This window comes from Barbus barbus (assembly GCF_936440315.1).
Source record: "Barbus barbus genome assembly, chromosome: 36".
NCBI classification, from domain to species: domain Eukaryota; kingdom Metazoa; phylum Chordata; class Actinopteri; order Cypriniformes; family Cyprinidae; genus Barbus; species Barbus barbus.
Window position 1 is genome coordinate 2,191,309 of NC_136714.1, and position 24,047 is coordinate 2,215,355.

The window sequence follows — 24,047 nt, forward strand, 5'->3', positions numbered from 1 at the left end:
GTGCAAAAAAATCTAAATATTGAGAAATGAAGTCCTTAGCAATGCATATTACTAATCAAAAATGAAGTTTTGATATATTTACGGTACACTGTAAAAAATGATCGTGATTTTAACGGTAAAAAACTGTGAAAATGCTACGGTAAAAACCTGTTACATTGTTAACGGAAAGTTCCTGTAAAATTTACAGGGAAAAACCGTAAACTGACGTTCCCAGAATTCCCTGCATTCCATTTCAAATTCTGTTTGAATTTGATGTTTTTTCTTTGAAATAACTATGTTTCTTCTTAGTTGGGATGTATGTTACATCTAATGTTGTTAAATGAATGTTTATAGCATATTTCAGTTTAATGAGTCTCACCATGATGGTGTTTAGTGCTTGTGTGAATGACACTGTGCACCTTCTTTATATTCTATTGTTTAAAAGTTGCTTGTGATGGGCTTTTGCTCATCATGTGACTTTCTCATCATCACCTGCATTTGGTGGTTATCAGTGTATTTCAAAGGAACAAAACAGATTTCAGTACTTTAATAGGTTAGTAAATTAAGATTATATCAGTTTAAGAAATTACGGTATTTAACTGTAAATTTAAGTTAAAACCGTAAAACCTAAAACGTTGCTACCGTATTTTTTACGGTAGAATTCTGGCAACCACAGCTGTCAGTTTTTTACCGTAAATTTTACGGAATTTTTTTTACAGTGTAGGAAATTTACTAAATATCTTCATGGAACATGATCCTTATTTAATATCCTAATGATTTTTGACATAACAGAAAAATTTATAATTTTGAGCCATACAGTGTATTATTGTTGGATATTGCTACAAATATACCCGTGTTACTCATGACTGCTTTAGTGCTCCAGGGTCTTATATCATATCCAAAAGTAAATTCTCCAATAATAAGCTGCATTTTAAGGTGTATTTAGAGAGTTGCAACAATATGCTCTGTATGTCAGAAAATACGGGATTTCGCTTTAAAATGATTACTTTGTATTTATTTATTCATTTGCTTACTTGATTTTCTAATATCTGTTTTATTATTATTATTATAAGTAGTAGTAGTATATGTGTGTGTTTTATCCTTTTATGTATCGCTTTATTTAGGTTATAATTGAGTTTTCTTTCCTCTGGCTGTTATCTTTGTTCTTGGTCATATTTCTTAATGTTCTGTTATAATGTATTTTTATTTATTTCATTGGTTAATTAAAAAAAAAAAGAGTTAACTAAAATCTATCTATTTAAAATTCTGTATTTCTAATTTTCTGAAAATAGTTGACAATATTTTAAAATGTAAAATAACTAAAGCTAAATAAAGTAAAAACTGTGATATATTCAAATGTCAAAACACAATAAAACGACTAGAACAGAAAATATAAATATATATTTGAAAATATTTAAACATTTAGCAGTTTCATATTTAAAATTTGCGGATGATAATGACATATAATTACGAAATAATTATATTTTTTTCTTACTTTCTGAAGTTTGAATGTAAAAAAAAAGTATTTTGTTTAGTTTTCGAAGTCAATTTCTGTGTATAAAACCACAGCTATAGTGAAAAAGACGCGTTTATGTAACTTCATAGATGCCGAGGCTTACCACATGTTAGACCAAAGAGATAGTGTTGGCAGATAGACTAATTAAACGGAATAAAAACAGAAATATGAAGACTCTCCGAAGCTTTAGATGGCACGCTTTATGCTTCCAGGCTCGACACTAAACCGGAAGTCAGACTCGCGCGATCGCTTTCAAAATGGCGACTCCCATGCATCGATTGATCGCTCGAAGACAAGCGTGAGTTATTTTACACAATATACGAGTTTTACACCACATTTATAATGTATTCGTTGTGTTCATGATCTACTGGAGTTTGTGTCGTTGTAATATGAAGTTTCAGGTCTAGTTCGAGTCTTCACCAGCAGAACTGTCGCTATCTGTTGTGTTTATCTTCTTCAGTATTGTGTGGATTCTCATTATTCTCGCAGGGAGGCAAACAAACAACATGTTCGCTGTCAGAGATGTCTGGAACATGGACACTGGTCCTATGAGTGCACTGGGAAAAGAAAGTATCTTTATAGACCTTCCAGGACAGCGGAGTTGAAAAAGAGACTAAAAGACAAGGAGAACAATCCTTCAGAAGATTTGGGGTAAAATGACAAATGCATACAACACAAAAGAACAGTATAATAATGATTCTAGCATAACACTAAAACAACTACATATGTGTATTTACAACCACGTAAACTCAAATGAAACCAAAACTTAATAAAAAACCTTTACAGACATAATTAATAAATGACTTTTAAGATAGCAGAAATATTACAGAGCATCATTATAGTACTGTATGTCTATATTTCGGAGCAGTTACATTTTACAGCATCCGTGTGAACACACACCTGGAAAGAGACGTGAGGATTTGGGGAGAAAAATAAAAAGTTCATGGTTTATAATCGTAAACTAAATCAAGACCACAAATGCACAGTATAATATACTATCACTATACTATACATATTATGTTGTCTTTTTAGCGGAATACAAAGGAAACATGAAAATAATGCAGCGGACTATATAATATAAGAGATATTCGTTGTTATATCACGTCACATTAATTATATACCAAACGTAACGTTATTCTCCTGACTTCTGAAAACAGAAAATGAATGAAAATGTACAGTCAGAATGATGGATAAGGATTATTTTCAATCTTATGATCTGAAATGTTTTACTTTTACTTTTACTTTTGTCATTTAGCAGACGCTTTTGTCCAAAGCGACTTACAAATAAGAAAAAGTAACTAAAACTAAAAAGTTACAACTCTATAAATACTATCTACCCACATATTTAAGAAAATAAAGAAATTAAATAAAATTAACACATGCATATAACAACAACATTTCAATAATAAACATATCAATGAAAAAATTAAATAAAAAGCTACTACTTTTGTTGCAGTCTTCCCAAACCGGAAGTGCCTCCCATAATTTAAAACACTGTAGCCTCGTTAGGAAAAGGGTGGATAGAAGGGACAACCACAATCAATATAGACAAGTTTATTACTAGTTCTGGTTGTTTTTGAATAATTCCTACACAGCCCTGCATTTTAAATTCCTTTCATGCTGATTTGCCTAAAAAGGCCTAATATTACCTCATTTGACGATGCTGAGCTCTAATATATTAATAAATGCTGTCACAAAATAAAAATGAAATTATTTTTGAAGTCCTCATTCCTATATATAGAAATCAAGTCAATTTGTCATATTTATATGCTCCAGTTAATGAACTTTATAAATAGTTAAGTTTATACATTTAACAAAGTTTATAAATAAATAAGCTTTTAGAAGCTGTCTGGATGGATGTAGCAGAAAACATCTGGCTTGTATGTTTGCATTATTCTGGCCATGAAATCAGGATTAGGCATAAAGTAATGATTCAGATGTGTGAAGATGGGCTGAGAATTAAACCTATAGGCCCAGATTCAGACAGCAATCATGTCTTTTTGTTGCTGTTTTTTTCTGTTGATTAAAGGACAGTACAAGACAATACAAAAATGCATCTTAGTTTGTGAGAAAGTGTGACATGCTTGAGGAAGACATGCACTATTTAGTAGGAAACTAGTATTGGATTTAATTCAGCTAACATGATGCATTGTGTTATTAGTCATGTTAAACGCCTGAGTCACATTTAAACTGTACTTTCTTGACACTTTTTAGTGCTGGAGTTATACCACGCAGTGAGAAAAAAACTAAGAAGAAAAGGTGAGTCGCTGTCTTTTTGGGAACGCCAGTGTTATCTGTATAAACCTGTTATGATTAATGCATGATCGATGCATAATGTGCACTTTTACAAATGTTATATTACAGATTCTTTGATCATACTCATCTTTATATTTATGATGATGATTTGTTTTGATGATTTCAAAGTTTGAGCTTCAGACGTATAATTATAAATGTAGTACGTTAATTAAAGAAATGTTTAGCAGTGTAATAATTTGAACTAATGTTATAATTTTTTTATTATCAGTTGTTATATTTGATTACTTATACCATAATAATGACATATTATTTAAACAATGTTTATTAACCATTAGTGATGTTAAATGAGTAATCGCATCCTAAATAAACGTTTTTGTTTACATGTGTGTGTGTGTGTGTACTATGTATATTTATGTGTATATAAATACATACACGTGCATGTAAATATTTAAGAAAAACGTTATGTTTATATTTATATATATGTAAATACATGTAAATATTTTCAAAATACATACTGTATGTGTGTGTATTTATTTATACATAACAATTGTACACAGTACACACAACTTTTATTTTGGATGCGATTAATGGTTTGACAGCATTATTAATTAGTAGCACTTTTCCACTACACCTCTGCAAAACAGTTATGTATCGGATATATTTCCACATGAAAGTGGTTTAGACCAGAAGTGGAAAATGTGAGATTTCAGAGTTTTTTTTGTTGTTGTTGTTGTTTTTTTGTTCACATTGCCGACTTAACAACTGATCTGTGCCACATGTGAGGAACAAACACAGATTTGGGCCGCTGTGGTGGAAAGTAGCAATTATAGCACATGCTGTTTTCTTTTAGGTCCTCCTCCAGTTCCAGCAGCAGCAGCAGTGATTCGTCCAGCTCTTCCAATGACTCTTCCTCGGACAGCAGCGACGACTCTGGCTCCTCATCCTCGTCTGAAGACAGTAGCAGTGACAGCGATGACAGTTCCAGCCCTTCCTCCTCCTCCTCCTCCTCGTCTTCCTCCAGTTCTGATTCCGATTCCTCAAGCAGTTCTGATCAAGGCCCTCCAAAGAAGAGAAAAAAGAAGAAATGAGAGTCCAATTAATCAAATAGAGTCAAATACAGAACTCGTGTCATATACATCATTGACAGTACTGAGAACACTGCTACTGAATATATGAGAGTAGGGTGGGAAGTCATGTATGTAAAGAAATTGAGAGATATGTATGTATATTGTCATCATTTTTTGTAGAATGTGAAAATCAAACACATCCACTGTTGCATTTGCTTATTTACAACTTTGTTTTCTCTCCTTGACGGAGTGTAGAGGTGTCTCAAGCATTTAAAACACTGCAATGATTTATTCATTCATTCAGTTGGTTTCTTTTGCATCTTTTTGACCTTAAATGCATTTTTTTTAAAGAATGACCATTAAGTAGGAATTGTGGCAGACGTGGAGGCTGAGGAGTATTAACATGGTCTTCATTTTAAGATGGTCTTGTGAAATAAACTGATTTCTTACAGAAAGAAATGTACCTTTTATGGGATATGATGTAAATGCAATATTAAATAATCTCTTGAAAACGTCTCATTAAAAAAATCTCAAAATGTTTAATTTGCAGCCATATTTTTACACACCTTAATAAAAAAAGCAATGATGATGAGAATACTCTGAACTCACAGCACTGTAGACTTAATAATTAGAGACAGCTTGATAAAAATACATTTACAAATATTTAGTGTGCTACACAAATATAATGGCAAAATAATTATTTTGATTAAAATTAGGGCTGTCAAATCCAAAATAAGTTTTTGTTTACATGATATATGTGTGTGTACTGTATATATTTATGTGTATATATAAATACACACGTATATATTTAAGTAATGGATGTAATATAAAACATATATATTATAGAGCTGTCAAACGATTAATCGCATCCAAAATAAAAGTTTGTTTACACTATATATGTGTGTATTGTGTATATTTATTTTGTATATATAAAGACACACATACAATATATATTTTGAAAATATTGCATGTGTTTACATGTTTATATTTATATTCATATAATTTATATTATATAAATATATTTTTTCTTAAATATATACATGCATGTGTTTGTATTTATATATATATACATAATACATAATACATATACACAGTACACACACATATATAGTGTAAACAAAAACTTTTATTTTGGATGCTATTAATCGCGATGTATGTATACATATATATGCACATATAGTGCAGAGGTTAGGCACTGTATGTGCATATGTATATATATATACAGGGCACTGACTGTAGATAGGCCTACATGCATATATACATACACATGGAAATATATATATTTTTAAATACATGAATGTGCGTGTATTTATATATATATATATATGCATATAAATACACACATGTAAACAAAAACTTATTTTGGATGTGATTAATCGCGATTTATCGATTTGACAGCCCTAAAAAACTGAATATGCATCATGTTTATACCGTAGTCCAACGATTTAGTTTTTAGATTATTTTCTGGATAAAAAAAAAAAAAAAATCAGATTTATTAAATTATATAAAAACGTTCACTTGTTGAGTAGCAATGAGCAATAATTGAAATTAAACGCCTTTTGATAGGTATTTAGACACGTAATAGAAACAGAAATCGTAAATAATAATAATAATCTGAGAGCGGTCACAAATGCTGTCTAGGTAGTGTGATGTCTAGGTAGTGTGCTGTCTAGATTTGAGACGCAGCCCCTCTCTGAGAGGACGCTCTCGTCACGTGACCAGGTTAGTTTACGGAGCTGAAATCATCCAGAAACGCGATGATCTCCTGAAAATGATCGTGATCTGCTGGAAACATCTGTCCGACACAACCATGACGAGCAGACGACCCTCGGCGGTGTGGCTCACTGAAACGAGCTGTGTCTTGTAGAGCATTTTCGTGTTTCTTGTTGGTGGGTGACACATTTATTGGGACGCGACAGCAGATCAGTGTGGAAGCGGACAGAGACAAAGGGAAAGGCTTTCATAGCTAGAATGCTTCGGGCCTAAAAGAAGCCAAGAGGTAAGTGGGCCATAAATCGGGCGATTACATAATTGAAGAGACCCACGCTTACACACATAGTAGCATTTGATCCTTTATTCAGGAGATCAATTATAACAAGCTGTTAACGAAGCAGAGCTAGCATTGTTCCGCTTGAAGTGTTTAGCCAACATGTCCAATCCTGAACACATCGACTAGACAAAGCATTCATAAAACATCCTATTATTTATTTACTATCATTTTTTTCGATCATAATTAATCTCGGCCTGTTCGTGATTGCAAACGTATCCCTAACGTTATATCTAGCGCCCTCAGATGATCTAGCGGTCATTTGATGCCATTTTTAGCACGTTTATTACTAGAAATGGGCTTTTACGTAATTTCAGCGAATTTAACTTCGTTTAAATTCAATTCGTGGAGTTTTACCACCATCTACACATGGTTAAATGCTAATGGGAGAGTCAAGTAAACACAGCTCGTTGACCGGTTCAGTAGCTGTACTGTTTATTTTTATTATTATTGTTATATTCGTGAATTTTTGACTTTAGAAGTGTATCTTGTTACATTTTTTGACTGTTGACGTTAGTGCTTTAAACGACGGACGTCACGACGTAACTATTTGACGTTCCGTTGAATTAGCTTTAGCTTTAGCATCAACAACTTGACAAAATGTAAACACGGTCCAAACGGCAGTAGCTTGTCGAAGACGTTTTAAAAACATCACCTAAATTCGGTTCAGACTAGGTGCTATTGTTAATACTTGGTTGTAGTTAGTCATTTTATTTGGGATTAACCAATTAAAATAAAATGAGTTGTTTAGGTGTGATATATATGAGAGTAATTCGTGGTTGTCAGTGTTCTTATTCATTCTTTGAGTGTGTTTTTGATATACTAGCTTTAGTGCGTACTCCATGTACTTTTAAGGGCAAATCTATTGCACTGTCCATGTTTGGAGGCCATTTTAAAGTCATTAGCTAGAGCAGGAACAAGGCTGCTTTTGGAGCTGTGCACTACTGCATACTGTGGTATATAGTAGGCATGCTCTGTGTAGTATGCAAATTCTCTTTATGCACTGAATACTCTGATAACCTTCTGCATTAGTTTCCTCTGCTGCCCTGCAAAGTGGACTTCATAGCACGGTTTGGAAAAGTATGGAAAAAGGAAAGCAGAGTATTGAAAAATGTGTTTCCAGACATTTGCCGCTATTTAGGTTTTTTTTTTTTATAATAGAAAATTAAGAATTTAATGAAAATAAATGTATTATACAAGAAGTGAGGTTTTATGGCAGCTTTAGTGATCGCCAGATATGACTGAAGCATTTTGGGTTTCTTCATACTATATTCTTAGCATAGTATTACATAATTCAAGGACCATTGCAAAAATAAAAAATATACAAACTTTTATGCACGCTCAAACCATTAAGTTTAGCACACTGAGCCACCTATTGTGCCGTCAGCCCATTTCACGGTGTGGTTTCCTGGTCGCCGCAGACTATGCATTAAAGAGACCTAGAAATATGGCACATTGCCCTAATGAAAGCCAAATCTTAAACCCTTTTTTACAGTACCAGTCTTTTTTTTTATAGACTCTTGAACTTGGCAAAGGTTATGCCATCAGCCCGTTTTGTGTCTCCACCACCACAGAGGATGTGTTAAATTGGACATTAGGCCTTGATACCATAAGAAAAGCAACATTTTAAGCAGGTAGAGATCTGTTAATTCATATGCATCCATGCTATCTTTTTATTCATCGTAAGATGGCAGTGATACACAAAGGAAATAGCTTATATAAAACTAGAAATTGTAATGCGCAAGCATGCAAAACATTCCCATGCACATGTGGATAGTTTCTCGTAGGCACAAAAAAAGTTTCTTGTGTGCATGTAAAAGTCTGTATTTTTTATTTATTTTTATAGTAGGGACTCCGTATGTTGTCATTTCGAAAAACCCTGAGAAAATAAAAATATTAACAAATAACTATACTATATACCATAATATAAAGCTGAAAATAATGCTCTATGATCCATTTTATGTTAAGCATGGTCTGAAAATATACTGAGAGGTTTGGAAATTTGAGTATGGAAAATGTGTAGGAACCCTGTCATAGTGTTTGTTTAGTGATTATGAGTGTATTCTCAGTCCGAAGGGCAATGCGAGAGTGCATCAGCATCTTGCTTTTCTGGACGGAGAGAAGAGCACCACTTCAGTGCTGCATGATATTTTGAGAAAGCATGCTTAAAAAATTGGTGCAAATAAATGTTCATGTTGATAGTGGCTGCGTTGTATGCGAGTATAAAATACACTAGATGGCTATGTGAGTTATAACAGTAAAGACCTATTGTTTTTCAGTGTGACTGAAGTAAAGTGAACAGAACCGAATGTACTGTTCAGGCTACTGTATCCCACAATGCAATGGTTCAACATCACCTTCCATAGAGTCCCAACAGTCAGGTTCCAGAAGTAAAAATCCTGTTGTTGTTTTTTCCGTAGGGGAATTGGTTTTTAACCTTAACTTAAAAAGCTTTAAAGACAGACCTACTGTGAGCTATGAAGTTGTTAATCAGTACTATATGCTTTTGTCTAGGCTGTTTGTCTGCATAATTTCAAAAATCATGTTTATCAGGGGAATTCCTGGTGCAGAACTACATTACCCATGATTCTGTTTCAGTGTTGCTTAATTTTTATTTTTTTGGAAACTGTTATTCAAAATTACGGAGCCCGGGGAAGTCACCTGTAGGGAAAAAAAAAAAATCCGTGGCGACCGTTTTGCAGTTCATCCCCTAAATTTATAAACTGTACTCATGAATTCTTAAACTATTCCCTCGGTTTAACAAATCGTGCCCACAGATTAATAAACCGTACCAATGAATTTCCAATCCGTGCGCTCAGATTTTTTAATCCGTACCCACAAATTCATAATCCATGCTCACGCTTTCGCAATCTGTTCCCACGGGTTTGTAAACTGCTCACGGATTCATTTTAGAAGAGCATTCAAATTTTAACGAATCATATTATATATTGTTTTATTGTATATTATTGTGTCTTAAGTGATTGTAGAGGGTACCAGGTGGAATACAACAATTTAACAAGGAAGATGTGTGTTAAAATCTTGTTTATTTGTGATAATCTTAGCAGTTACATGATCCAGACTCACAAAATAGTCTTCTTTTAGCATTTATTTTAAATCAACACCATTTTGTGAGTGCGCATCATGATCTCATAAAATGTGAAAAATAAAAAGTTTAAACACAATGACAATACAATGCATCCCGCACCTAAACAGGTGGCTTGGTTGAATCTGCCTGGGGGCGGGGCCACAAATCCATGAGTACAGTTTACAAACCCGTGGGAACAGATTGCAAAAGCGTGGGTACGGTTTATTAATCCGGGGCATGATTTGTTAAACCGAGGGAACCGTTTAAGTATTCATGAGTATGGTTTATAAACCGAGGTGACGAATTGCAAAACCGTTACCGCAGATGGAATTATTATTTTTTGACGAGGTGACTTCCCAGTCTCCGTACAAAATAGAAAATTTTTCTAACAAGTCTTTCCTGTCACTTTATCAATTTAACACATCATTGCTGAATAAAAATAATAATTTATTTCAAAAGAAACTCTCCTCAAACTTTTGAATGGTAGTGTAGATTGTAACAAAAGATTTTTATTTTGAATATTTTATTCATCAAAGAATCCTGAAAAAAAAAAAAAAAGTATCACAGGTTCCAAAGATATATCAAGCAGCACAACTGTTTCCAACTCTGATAATAAATCGGCATATGAGAATGATTTCTGAAGATCATGTGACACTGGAGCAATGATGCTGAAAATACAGCTGCGCATCACAGGAATTCAGATAGAAAACATTATTTTAAATAAAGCCTTGATGAGCAAAAGACACTTATTAAAAAAATATTCATATATATAGGCCTATGTATATAAAAAACATTTTTATATAATGCACTTTTGCAATAAAATTACAATTTAAAACTTGCTTCTATATACATAATCATCATCTCTAAACTGTTATACTCCATCTGTCATTGTTTTTGTCATTTGCAATGCTTCATGGGGTTGTAGTTCTTTCTCTCACTAAAGCTGTTAAGTACACAATCTCAAACCTTTTTGTTTATTTATTTTCCTTTTTTGGCTCCAGATAAAAGTTTGTAATGTTGTGATTCTCCTGATTCATGGCTTATTGCTCTTTAACAATTTTTGTATTTATTTTTTAAATCTATGTAGGGAAAAAATTCTTCCGAAACCAGTGTTGCTGAAAAACCTTTACGTTGTCTTAAAATCCTCCATGGCTTTTTGCATCTAAAATGCTGTGCAAACGTTATCTGGCATGTTGCTTAAATTCAGTACGTAATTTCCCAGCTAACTCGTGCAGACCTGCATGCTCCCGGCACAGATGCAAATCATGAGCTGGGACAGACCTTGTGCTGCTTATGTAACCAAATTAACACACACACACACTCCTGCCTGTACACCATCATCAGAAGACGTGTGCACAGAAGAGTCCACCATCTTCATTGATAAGCCAGTGACAAAAGGTGTATTGTTGAGCTCAGCGCAGGCTGTGTATAAATACTGTTATGGCTCTTGAGTCTCTGCAGGGCTTCCTGTTTCAGTTGTGTTGCGTGGCTTGACTATTTCCTCTGTCTGTGTTTATGACTAGAAAGAATGTGGCTTACATTTCGCAAAGTTTTGTCTCTGTCAGTTTATAAAGCTTCTGCAGCGTGCAGGGATCCAGCAGGCCCTGCTACAAGTTCTTTTATTTTTTTGAGAGCAACTTTAGTTTGTTGTTTGCAGCTTGAGCAGGCCTGGATGAGGTCAGAAGAGCTGGAAGCATTCATTTACTGCAGTAAATTCCCAGTCTGTAAAAGGAGTAAAAGCCTGTTTTTCAACATACAATTGACCATTCTTGTTGCTCGGCCTGAGGCCTGCAAGTTTCCTGTGCATATAATATGGAAAGTTTTACAGATGATTGAGAGACAGTTATAGAGGTCAAGCATTGAGAAATCAAAACTGCTTTGATCTTTTAACACGAGGTCATTAAGTTGGCTTGAGAAAGCCAACCTACTGATCTGCTACTTAAGCTTAATATTATTATTATTATTAGTGGTGCTTGCCAAAGGCAAGGCATCACTATTATTATCTCACATACTTATTATTATTCTTATAGATTCCGTACAAGCTTTGGCGCGTAACTCATCCCGCACCGTTTGTCACAGACCCACGAAACAGGCGTCAAATCATGCGGCCTATTGAGGAGAGGTGGGCTATGACTTTTATAAGCGATCGGGCGTACGATGATCGTACATCAAACTTTTCATAGAGACATGGGGACGGGCTCATTTTACTCAGCCAACCAATCAGACTCTCAGGATCGTTGTGAAGCTGTCAAGCCACGCCCTAGCTACCATTTAGAGTACCCTAGCAACTGATCATAGACTGCCATTATAAAAGGCCCAGATGTATATCTTTGGATCACAATGTCATAGAGACATGGGGGTGGGTGTTTTTGACTTGGGACAGCAAACAACCAATCATGAACCACCATTGACACGTCCTAGCAACACCCTAGCAACCATTATTGACGACCCTAGCAACCCAAACCCAAAGAGGTGTATCTTCAAATCTGAATGTCAAAGAGATATGGGAGTTTGTTTATCATTCATTCTGACAAGCTGTCTTTGGAGTATAATCATTGGCAGCTGCCAAGCCACTCCCTAGAAACCAAACAGTGTACCCTAGAAACCGTCTAGCAAGACCTACAGGTGCATCTCAATAAATTAAAACGTCATTGAAAAGTTTACTATTTCAGTTTATTTCAGTAATTCAACTCAAATTGTGAAACTCGTTTATTAAATAAACCGATTTCATTGGTGATTTTAAATATGAAATTTAATCGTAAGCTTAGTGAACAGTTTTGGAGAATTTGATGTTTCCCCATTCAAAGAGATAGGAGCTGCACTTGGATGCCCGAGAGGCGTTTCAAAGATGGCCGCCGAGTGACAGGACTTGACTTAAAGAGACTTTGGTAATGATCTGTGAAACTAGCAACACCCAAGCAACCACCCCGGGGTACATTAGCAACCGCATAGCAAGACTTTAGCAATCACCCCAGGTATCCTAGCAACCACCCAAAGTACCCTAGCCACTTCCAAGTACCTTAGCCACCACCCCAGTTAGCCTAGTGTACGTCATAGCAACCATCCCAGTTAGCCTAGCAACCGTCATAGCAACCACTCTAAGTACCCTAGCAACCACTCTGAGGTCCTTAGAATCTATCTGTCTGTCTGTCTATCAAACGTTAAGCTTTTAAAACTACTTTAAACTTCAATGTTTTTCAGACTGAAAACCGTCAAACTTAAAACTTTTTAAACTTTCTGGTCCGGCTTTCTCAAGCCAACTTAAAGTTTGTCTTGACAAGCTTTTTTATCTAGTTAGTGGTGCTTGCCAAAGGCAAAAAAACTTTGGTTTCTTAATTGAGATTGTAGATAGTGTCAATGGTCCATTTGAGAGATAAGTGGCGGTAATGCATTTATAAGTCTGCAATCCAGCGTAAAGCAAGAAGAAGACTCATCACATGCTGGATGTTGTGAACGCGCTTAGGACTGTGCAGCGGATCAGAGGTAAAAAACGATATAAATACTGTTCAGTTTCTTAGACAGACCCATCGTTTTGTGTCTTTAGACCTCAGTGTATCATCACGAGCCACAGGGTTTAATTTGGTTTTGTCTGTGTATGTTTTTTTTTTTTTTACTCTCAAATCTTTGTTTGTGTTCTACCGAAGAAACAAAGTCACCTACATCTTGGATGCCCTTGGGGTAAGCAGATAAACATCAAATTTTCATTTTTTTAGTGAACTATCCCTTTAACGGCTGATGACGATAATTTTAAAAAATGCCAAAAATCGTCATGGACCAATTGTAAAGTAGTTGGAAGGTGTTTAACCTTTTAGTTTGCATTTTACCTGCGCTCAGGCTTGACATCATTTAGTTCACGTTTAGTGAATAGACCGCTGTCCAAAAATTGTATTAAAGTTGACAAAATATGCAACTGTCTCAGGAGTGCAAATGAAAACATGCCAAAAGTCAGACAGAATTTCATACCTTTGTAATGGCAATCACAAAATGAATCCTATGTGTCGCACTTTGCTAAACTGTTTTATGAAAAACCAGTGACTTTTTTTAGTCTTCAAATGTGTTAAACAGCTTCTGAGAAATATTGGTATGGTCTTCATTATTTACATCGGAGTTTGTCCTGAAAGATTTACCCTCCATCATTGCTCTCCAAGAAATTATGAAATTAGAAAAAAAATTTAACCAAAAATGATCTTACTTTAGTCAAATCAGTGACATTTTGAGATGCTGTATACTGCCAGGCATTGACTTTTTAGAAAAAATGTAATGTACAGAACATTTGGTAACGAGTTATTTATTTTCCAATTATGTTTTTTCCCCCCATTTTGCAAGGAAAAGAGTTTGGCAGGAACATCATTTTTTGTTATAGTTTCGTCAATTATGTACACCTTCAGTACAAAACAAATCAGGTAGATTCTCATTCAGTGAAGGATTGGTCAAGCTGATTCAAACCAATAATGTAAATGAATCTTCGCTCTTGAAATGGACTAAACTGGTGTTGTGTTGGTCCTTGTGTGTGTCCTGTGAGGACAAAACAACACAACTGAAGCATGTCTGCTGTTTTTGTTTTCTCCATCAAATTCAGACTGGAAAATTGTATTGATCAGTATAATTGGAGAAAAATGCACCATTCTGCCGTGGCAAACATTGTCAGTTTATCATTTTAATCAACATATTTGCCAGATTTCTTTCATGTCATAAGGTTTACTATTACAATTAGATTGAGTTTGCTCTGGAAAATTTAGTTGTTTATAAAATCACCCCCCTTTTTGCCCCAGGTTTTCCCCCTTTTTCCCATCCACAAAGTACCTCAGAAACCCAGACTATAAAACATCCAGCACATGCACCGAGCTCTGGGTTGGTTGCTTGTGTGCATGACTCTGGCACATGCCTTGAGCACACAATCCTGAGAGATATCGTCACATACAAAGTCAAGAAACCCTGTGCCGTTTGTTCACTTAACACCAATTCACAAATCGAGTGTAGATTGGAATAAATATGGAAGGGTTGGTACTTTCTGAATAATGGTGTTAATTTTTTACAGTTGAGTGCAAAGGGCTTCTTTAAGGAAATTAATATTGCACAGATGCTAGCGTGTGTGTGTGTGGTTTACTGTCAGGTTATTGCAATGCAAATAGTATTGTCTTAAAGTCAGCCTTAAAAATGTTTTGTTATCCATAGTAGTACATTAGTGTTCAGTGCTATATTGTCTTTCTGTGCTTTGAACTTATTGAGCTCTTTTTTTCAGGCATAGTAAAAGTTTGCATAAAATTGGGGCAGAATATTTTCCAGTGCTAAGGGAATATTGCTTTACAACAACTGAAATGTTCTTTAAGCTACTTTGATATATTTGCATTTTAACAAAGAAAATGAAAAAACATACAATTTGGTTATACCCTTAACTTTATTTGCATGTTACGTAACCATGGATGTCCTAGTTTAAAAGCTTAAGGATTCTCTTAACCTCACTGGAGATGTTGGAAGTCTGAAGTAGCCTTAAAGTAATTAGGGATCTTGTACATTGCTCAGACTGACAAACAAAAATGGTCAGTTTACCGTTTTCATTATTGTAGCAATGTATGAAGTCACTTTTCAACCTGACAGCGTTCCGTTGGTCAGCGTGGATTAGTAATAATTAGCAGTTCACTAATTACATTGGGAAACCTTACACCCTCACGTGAAATTACAGATCACTTCGATTCCTTTTGAGATGACTGGATTCTGTCTATGGGAATTTATACAACTATAAATGTGACTGTACTTTTAGCTGTACATTGCCATTAAGACATCAGACTAGTGTCAACTTGTGACTTGTAGGAAAGTTCAGTATCTATAAGCTTGATTCATTAAATCGATTCAAATTCTAATTTAAAGGATTGTAGTTTGCGATTCACATGTCTCAAAAATACTCATCAGCCAGTGTCGCTTGCTAATGTTTTAGTTAAAAAAAACTTTCTTAACACAATGACACAAAAAGGACAATCATATAGAATTGGAGGATATAGGGGATAAATATGAAATCTAATATGTGCACATAAGGGGCTGTCCAAACAATGTTTTTGGCATGGCAACTGTTTTATTTGACGGCAACATGGGGAAGGAAACATTCTGCACTGTGCTTTTTTAAAACAATCATTCCTGAGAACTGCGTCTCACGTTTTTAGACGCAAAGACGCATTCTGTGTGAACAACCCCTAAAATGTTTTATTTGATGTTTCATTGCACTGAATCAAAAACGGGGTGAAAAATGAAAGGGATAGTTCACTCAAATTAAAATTCTGTCATTAATTACTCACCCTCATGCTGTTCCAAACCCATAACTCTGTCCTAACTACACGCGATGCCTTTTCCATGTTAATCAGAGACGGGCTCGAAATTAACTTTTTTACTTGGTAGCACTGATGCACCCAACTTTGAAAAGTTAGGAGCACCGGCAAATTTTAGGAGCACCCACCAAAAATGCATGAGCACCACAACTACAAATTATATATTGACAGATTTCATCTTTACATTCTTAAATTTAATGCAGATTTTAGATTGGTAAATATTAGCTGTCAATCACCCAGTCACTGCTTTCCGCTGTCAGGTGACGGGGAGATAACTACCACGGGAAATGCAAAGGGCTGACGAAGAGAGAAAATGAAAAGAACACTGACAGATTTCTTTCGTAAGCCACCGAAGTTAATCTGAGTTTGGTTAAACACAGAGAGAGAGCTCCTCTTTGACGAGGGTTAGGATGCTGTATGCAGTGTTGAATTTTACATTCAGCGCTGGCAGCGGGGCGTGCGATATTGACAAAAAAATTATATCTCTATTTTCTAGAGTGTGTTATTGTGCTGATCTTAAGGACTACCGTGGACAGTTTGATATTATTCATATTCTGTGTGGTGGTCAGTTCACAGCAGTGATAGAAATGAATCTTTTCCAATAAGTTTAAATTGATTTTTACCTTTTATAGTAATTTTACAATTAAGCCATTTTGTTTTTTTTCTAAAAGTGTGCATCATTTGCGCGCATTCTGAACGTAAACAATGCTGATTACATCATAGTGTCACTCGCCTGCCTATTTTAAAATACATATTTACAGGCTAATTACCATCGACCCACCTGATTTAGTCTAATGTATCTTTTTTTTTTTTTGTTCACATATTTTTCTCCTAGCATCATGATTTTTTTCCCTAGAACTAAACCAAGTCACTATGTAAAATTAAAATAGTTTACAAACATTTGTTCCTATCATTTCAGTGTGTGATGACCTGATGTCAATGCCGTTTTCAAAATAAAAAAGTTTATTTTAATAGAATTCTCGCTATTAACGAACCATTGACTACAAATTTTGCCTCCATAAACTCCTGAGTTGCTGCTTATTAATAGTTAATAAGGTAGTTGTTAAGTTTAGGCATTAGTGTTGGGCGATATGCTTAATTTTCATTCGTGGCCAGTTGGATAAACTGTGACTAGTCTTGACCAGTCTTACAGACGGACTTTTCAGTCTAAGCAAAGTAAGACCGATTATGACTTGGCTAACCAAACTAAAGACACATTTTTAACATAGTGGCTATGTTTATGCAGCTGGATCCAGAATGGTTTGTCAGAATTGTTTTTGGTGATTCCCATATTGCATCTAATTGCCTCATCACCACCTGGGTTTACTAATGTTTTTGAGGTGCTTTCCCTCTGGACTCTGAGAAAAACTGTATCTGGCCCTTTAAGGAAACTGACATTGATGGTGTTGGCCCAGGCCCAAGTGGGGGCGGGCATGTGTTTACTGAGAGACAGCAGCTGATTGGCTGCTGCGACTCTTTACATCACAGAGGGGAGTGACTGACTGGCATAAAATAACATGTCCTTATAAGGGTGCTGGTGGACTGCACCATTCTCCACAGCACACAGAGGGGTGTTTGCTCTCAGCAAAAGAACTTATGTAGGTAACTTCATGTGTACGTAATATTGATCAAATGTAGAAGGATGAGTTTGGATGAGGATTATTATTAGTGTAGATTAGTGTTATTAGTGCATGTTGTTTAGTTGGGTATATTATTTGTTTGGGTTTTTCACTGGATAGTCAAAGGTTACTAGGATTTGTAGTTTTGGTACAGATCCTGATGCTTCGGTCATCACCTGTATGTTGTAGCGGTGTCTCCTCTGTTCAGCGCAGTGGTCTGTTCCTCAGACTGACTGTAACCTCCCCTCCCTGAGTCAGATTTATCTCAACTCCCAGGAAATACAGCAGCGACGATTGAAATGTGAAAGCTGCTGATCAAGAAGCTGTGCCTCAAAGTGGACTCTACTAAACGAGAGGGAGCCGTAGCTGGGAAGAACCATCGAGTTGTCTGGAATTTTCTCTCTCAATCCTCTTCCAATGTTTCACTGGTTGAGGCCATGGCCTCTCAGTCAGGGTAAGCACTAGCACCAGCCATGTTCTCAGTGAGTAACTCCTGTAGTAGTCACGGCAAAGTTTTAGGCCTTCTCGCAACAATTTGCATACTGTTCTTCTTTCATGTCTTTTGATTTTTCACAGACTTTAATGCTAAACTGAATCCTGTCTTTTAAGTTGGTCTAGAAATGAGCAGTGCACTGTAGCAGCTTTGCCAAAGAATTAGAATATTCTAGACAGGCCGGACAGATCATAATCTGCATTATATTACTGTTTGATGCACCTTTGAATATATAGAGTTATCAAAATGTTTTAGATGAACATGCAAAAAAATGTGTAGAAATCAATGGAACTCGTGTGAAAATGTAAGATGTCAGTACCTCCACACGGATTTCATGCTCTGACTACATCAAAACATAAAAGTAATTCTTGCCCACTCTCTAGAAGCTGAATCATTCCAGTCAAAAGAGAGAGAACCTTCTCAGCAATACACGTTGACTGTTGTATGTTCACCAACCTACACCCTGGCCAGTTTTACATTTGCATCATAGAATATAAAGCCCTGCAGACGGCAGGAGAGCCTCGCCAGCAGTATCTCATATGTTGATTTAACTGGCTTTTGCCATTTCTTACAAGGTTAGGCCACCCAAAAATGCAAGTTCATTTACTTTCTTACAGGGAACACAAAAGATGATGTTTTGACTAAATTTCATGCTGTTCCTCCATCACAGGTTAGTTTGCCATACATTCTGCTCATCAAGGCTACATTTATTCAATCAGAAATACAGAAAGTCATATTGTGATTTATTAATGCAATGAAATACAGTTTTCTATTTCAATACACTTTAAAATATAATTCATTTCTGTGATGCAAAGCTGTATTTTCCGCATCATTACGCCAGTCCTAAAGCTGATTTATCATCAGTTGCTGCTTAATATTTTCTGGAACCTGAGATACTTTTGTTCAGGATACTTTGATGAATAAAAAGTTTAAAAGAACAGTAGCTTATTTATTTAAAATAGAATATCTTTTGTAACAATATACACTACCGTTCAGAAGTTTGCCATTAGTAAATGATTTTTCTTTCTATTTTGGAAGAAATTAATACGTTTATTCAGCCGGGATGTGTTAAGTTGATAAAAGGTGATAGCAAAGGCTTAGATTGTTAGAAAAGATTTATATTTTGAGTAAATGCTGTTCTTTTTAACATTTTCGTGTTGTTGACATTGGTCATTCTGTGTTTTAGTAAAATAAACTAACAATAATATGGTTAATACTACTGCTAGTTGTAATACTAACAACATGAAACATGCTAAGCTCTAATGAGCTGATGGGTTAATTAATATTAATCACATGGTCTGCATTCACCCAAACTGATTTGCTGAAATCTAAACGTGGTCGATTAATAGGTGAGCCAATGAGATTGTCGTTTTGCTCATTAGGTCCGCCCCCACTACTGAAGGATCCTCCTTCTGCTTGTTGGCAACAGTGCAATCTAGCAATGTGTTAGCCAGTGGCTAATGATTGACCTTATTTAGTCGCATATTGTGGAAATTTAGTTGCATATGTGAGTGATTTTACTCGCGTTGTAAATGCCGTGTTTCTAGCCAGGTTTGAGTCAGTGTTGTGGAGATTCTTGCGTGTTGTTTGAGAGACTGTAAAACTATGAACGTCAAGCCCAAAGTATACTTCTCTTGTCTGCATGCTACTACTATGTGACTGTTTTCATCATCAGCACAGTCCACTCATGTGAGCATGCACATCCCAATTATTGTATTTTTTTTAAATACATTTTTAATATTTATTTTACAACTGCATATATTCAAGTGGCTTACTGCTCAAATAAAAACTGAAAGGGTCCGCCGAGTCGCATGCATGCGTTAAATCTGTCCATTCACGCTCATAGTGGATGGAGTATGTAGGGCCCTATAGTGGAATCCAGTCATAAAAATGCAGTTGGGCTGCATAATATATCGCATGCGACGATCACGCGTATCTCGTCAGCAAAACCGGTTCTGTGATCAGTAGTAAATCTCCATCAAGTGCTTTCAGATGGAGCGGCATTTAATACACAGAGCCGTAGATCACTGACAAGCTACGCAATATTGTGTTCTTAATCTAATTAATCATCTGCGATTACGAACGTGATATTGCGTAGTTGACCTACAGCTGTGTATTAACTGCCGCTCCATCTGAAAGCACTTGGAGATTCATTACTAATCACAGAACCGGCTTTACTGACGAGATGCCCGTGCAGCCCTAGTGTACAGTATAACGCAGAATGTTAGTTTTTTTTAATGGAAATTAAGTCTTTTTTTTTTATAAACGCATGCTTTTCTAGTTGTAGTTAGTTAAAGTTAAATCTAGTTAAATAAATAAAGTCATCGTTTTCTCACCCTCTTGTTTTTCCAAACCTGTATGACTTCCTTTCTTCTGTGGAACATGGTAACGGAACAGTTGCCGGAAGCCATTGAATTCCATAGTATTTTTCCGTACTGTGGGAGTAAATGGGTACCATCAGCGTTCTTCAAAAATTATTTCGTGCTCAACATAACGAAGAAAAACACAAGGGTGAGTAAATCATGACAGAATGTTCATTTTGGGTAAACTCTTCATTTAAATTGTTCAAGTTCCATGATTTCAATTAATTAGGCATGTCTTTTTGCATTTAATTAGCCATTAAAACAGAATCCAGAACGTTTAAACCGAGACTATATGGGACTTGGCTAAAAATAAAACTGGACAGCTTAGGTCCACCTAACAGTTTAGGTCCCTATGAAATCAGTGTTATTTTTACTCAAATCCTGTGTCTTCTGTTTTAATTTTTCTGAATTCCATTTTAAGGATATTTTTAAATGCATGATTAATCCTGAAGTTTACTAACACAACAGAGGTAAAGCTAGAAATCTATATAGATTAAAACAATAAGAAGATGAGTACATAATGAGAGTGAGGTCCTTTAGTGTTCAGTCCGCTGCTGGCACTGTTAATAAGCAGTGTGCAGAGAGAGGTTTAGGTGTAGGTGTTCATTAATGCTTTTCCAGACATGGTTTGACTAATTAGATTTTGTTGCAGAGTCTGTTAAACGACTACACATTGCATCGGTCATTTGAGTGGTTTTGTTGTGCAAACGCTCTCCCATTAGCACGTCCATTGAGCTCTCTCCACACCGCTATCAACTTAACAAAATAAACCTTGACAGGATCTGACGCATCAAAAGTGACTCTCCTTAAAAACACATCCAACCACCCTGAGAATCGCTGCACATCTCCAAACCTCAGCGCTGGTGATCTAATCAGTGGTGCTTTCCTTGTGAAAGAGAAGAGAGAGAGAGATTTAATGAATTGCCCGGTAATAACATGTTTTTTTTTTTTAGCTCTTACAGTTTAATTAGCGATTTGTTTACGGATAATATTTTAATGCAGTTTGATTAAAGTGTCCCTTAATTTACCCATCTCTCTCTCTCTCTCTCTCTCTCTCTCTCTCTCTCTCTCTCTCTCTCTCTCTCTCTCTCTCTCTCTCTCTCTCTCTCTCTCTCTCTCTCTCTCTCTCTCTCTCTCTCTAAATTAGTTTTTTGCTCTCTTCCTTTTTTTTGTCGCTCTTTTGCTTTATTTGTTCTCCCTTCGTTTTCTGTAGTGAAACCATAGGCAAAATAAAGCTGTAGTTATGGCTTCAGCAAATATAACCACTAATTTATTGCCAGCTTTCTATACCTTTACTTAAGAAATGTGGAAACCTGCATATCTATTGACGTAGTCCTGAGCTACAAAGTTCAGTAATAAGCCTCTGTACAGCATCTACGTGTTTCAACAAGAGTTGTTTTCAACCTGTTGTGGTTTTGAATGACATTTTTGAAAATTATCTGAACTGATAATTTTTTTTTTTGTCTTATTTTATTGTAAAAATCTGCCTTTTTGAATGACGTGGACATGGTCTTTGTAATTACTAAACTACAGACTAAGTTTTTTTGGGAAGTTTCACCAGCGATTACTCAGCCCTCATTTAACTAAAGGCACGTCTCATGCGAATCTTAAATGCCTTAACTTTTGAAATCACCTTTTTTAAAGGTTTCTGTTTGCTATGGTTTCATCAGAATTTCCATTCTGCTAAATATGGGCCGAATGTTGTCACTTCTTTAGTGAGTCCTCTCATTATTAATGACGTACAGGGAGATAATAATGGTGTATATGTAATGTAATGTTGGGTTAGCCGAAGCACGCAGCATGCAACAAAGATGGACAGAATTTAAGTCAGTATCACCAATAACTTTGTCTGATTGAATTTGCTGTTATTGCTTGTTTTCTGAAGGGAAAGCACATCTGATTGTCTCCAGTAATCCTGTCTATTTGTTTCCATTTGTTGTTCAAATGTGTAACTTTATATTGGTAGATCCAGGTGTAGATCAAGGTGTCAGGAAGCTATTTTTCTCTGCTTCTTCACTGCTTAGTGACTCTTAGTGTCTCTGTTGTTAGCAACATGAACCGTGAAGACCGGAATATGCTCCGTATGAAAGAAAGGGAAAGGAGAAATCAAGAAATCCAGCAGGGAGGAGAGGCCTTTCCAGCTAACTCTCCCCTCTTTCCTGAACCTTATAAAGTAAGTTCATTTCGTTTCTTCTTTTTTTTTTCCTCCCCATTTGATCATCAGATATTTATTAATTTATTATTTTGCCCTGTTGACCTCATTTAATCTTGGGTTGTTCCCTTTTGGCTTCTATTCTCAATTAATCTTGCTCTTTAGCAGAAAACCCTTACAGATAAAAGCACTGTGGTGATGCAGCAACTTTGGTCATTACATAATTATTGGGAAAATATATGCGTCATGCTAACTTGACACATACGGGTGTTTTAATTGGTTGCACTCTCAAAAAAAAAAAAAAACTTTAATTTGCAGTAAAAAAAAAACCGTTTAATTCTTGGAAACAGTTTCCAATCAGTGATGAAAATCTCTATGAATCGAGTTTACTATATATGCATCTATCTCTTTGTGCTTCAAACTATTCCATGGTACTTGTCTCAGAAAACCATGCGTTGTCCTGTTTTTACTGGCGACAGGTTTCATTTGCTATTTCAATCCTAACAGTTATTACAGGGCATTTTATGGGTAAGTACTTGCGTTGTTAGATGCATCAGCTTGAGGTTTTCCTTAATAGTATGGCTGCGTATAAATATGTCTGACTGATATAAAATGTCTGCAAGTTAGCGACCGATTAATTTCCTGTCCTAAATGTGTGGTAAGTGCTCAGCAAATCTCCTGTTGCCCACTTTCTAGTTCAGCAGGAATAAGCGTTGTGTGGTTTAGTTTGCAGCTGTGAGGAAGTATTTTTCAGTACTGTGGTCGAAGGAATTACATCGTTTTACGTCAGATGATCTCATGTGATGAAAGAGAGAGAAGTGTTCCATGAAGTAATATCAAGACCATGTTTTGTTGTCCTTGTTGGTTGCACACGACAGACATGAACTCCGAACTTTGAGGACGCTGTTAATGGAATCATTTTTGAATTTAATTTAAGCTTTTGAGTTGTTACAAATATCACAATTCCTGTCCTAATTTATAGTCTAACATTTATTTTGTTGTTGAAAAGAGGAAATTTTTGCTAATTTTGTTTTGCATAATTTTATTTAATAAGCTCATGAAATTGCCTCAGAAGCACAGTGTCTTTGCTGTGTCGTCCTTTTTAAACAGGAAGTCTGGGCGGGACGTACATAAGGACTTTATTGTTTTT

The 24,047-nt window shown here is 35.6% G+C and overlaps 2 protein-coding genes across 5 annotated transcripts in view; both read left to right on the top strand.

Annotated features, from left to right (window-relative positions):
* The first annotated feature begins 1,735 nt into the window (after positions 1–1,735).
* LOC306855712 (uncharacterized protein) lies at positions 1,736–5,713 on the top strand. The gene is made up of 4 exons (XM_079394535.1): positions 1,736–1,793; positions 1,985–2,146; positions 3,710–3,754; positions 4,602–5,713. Exons 1-4 carry the CDS (start codon positions 1,753–1,755, stop codon positions 4,837–4,839), a joined length of 486 nt encoding a protein of 161 aa, XP_079250661.1. The 5' UTR covers positions 1,736–1,752; the 3' UTR covers positions 4,840–5,713.
* Positions 5,714–6,508: 795 nt separating this feature from the next.
* The window catches only part of LOC306855714 (AF4/FMR2 family member 4-like), a 42,236-nt gene continuing 24,697 nt past the window's right edge, over positions 6,509–24,047 (top strand). The window contains exons 1-3 of one of the 4 annotated variants that reach the window (XM_079394537.1): positions 18,179–18,343; positions 19,000–19,052; positions 22,795–22,918. In XM_079394537.1, coding sequence (XP_079250663.1) covers positions 19,033–19,052; positions 22,795–22,918 — 144 coding nt within the window. In that variant the 5' untranslated portion in view covers positions 18,179–18,343; positions 19,000–19,032. Of the gene's footprint in view, positions 6,818–18,168; positions 18,344–18,999; positions 19,053–22,794; positions 22,919–24,047 lie in introns of those variants that run through there. The other 3 variants (XM_079394539.1, XM_079394538.1, XM_079394540.1) reach the window with 3 other exon arrangements.

Bases quoted from the DNA above. Each gene is read 5' to 3' on its own strand.
- LOC306855712 (XM_079394535.1), top strand. From the start codon at position 1,753: ATGGCGACTCCCATGCATCGATTGATCGCTCGAAGACAAGC. The intron at 1,794-1,984 runs GTGAGTTATTTT...TTATTCTCGCAG, and splicing joins TTGATCGCTCGAAGACAAGC to GGAGGCAAACAAACAACATG. The intron at 2,147-3,709 runs GTAAAATGACAA...GACACTTTTTAG, and splicing joins AATCCTTCAGAAGATTTGGG to TGCTGGAGTTATACCACGCA.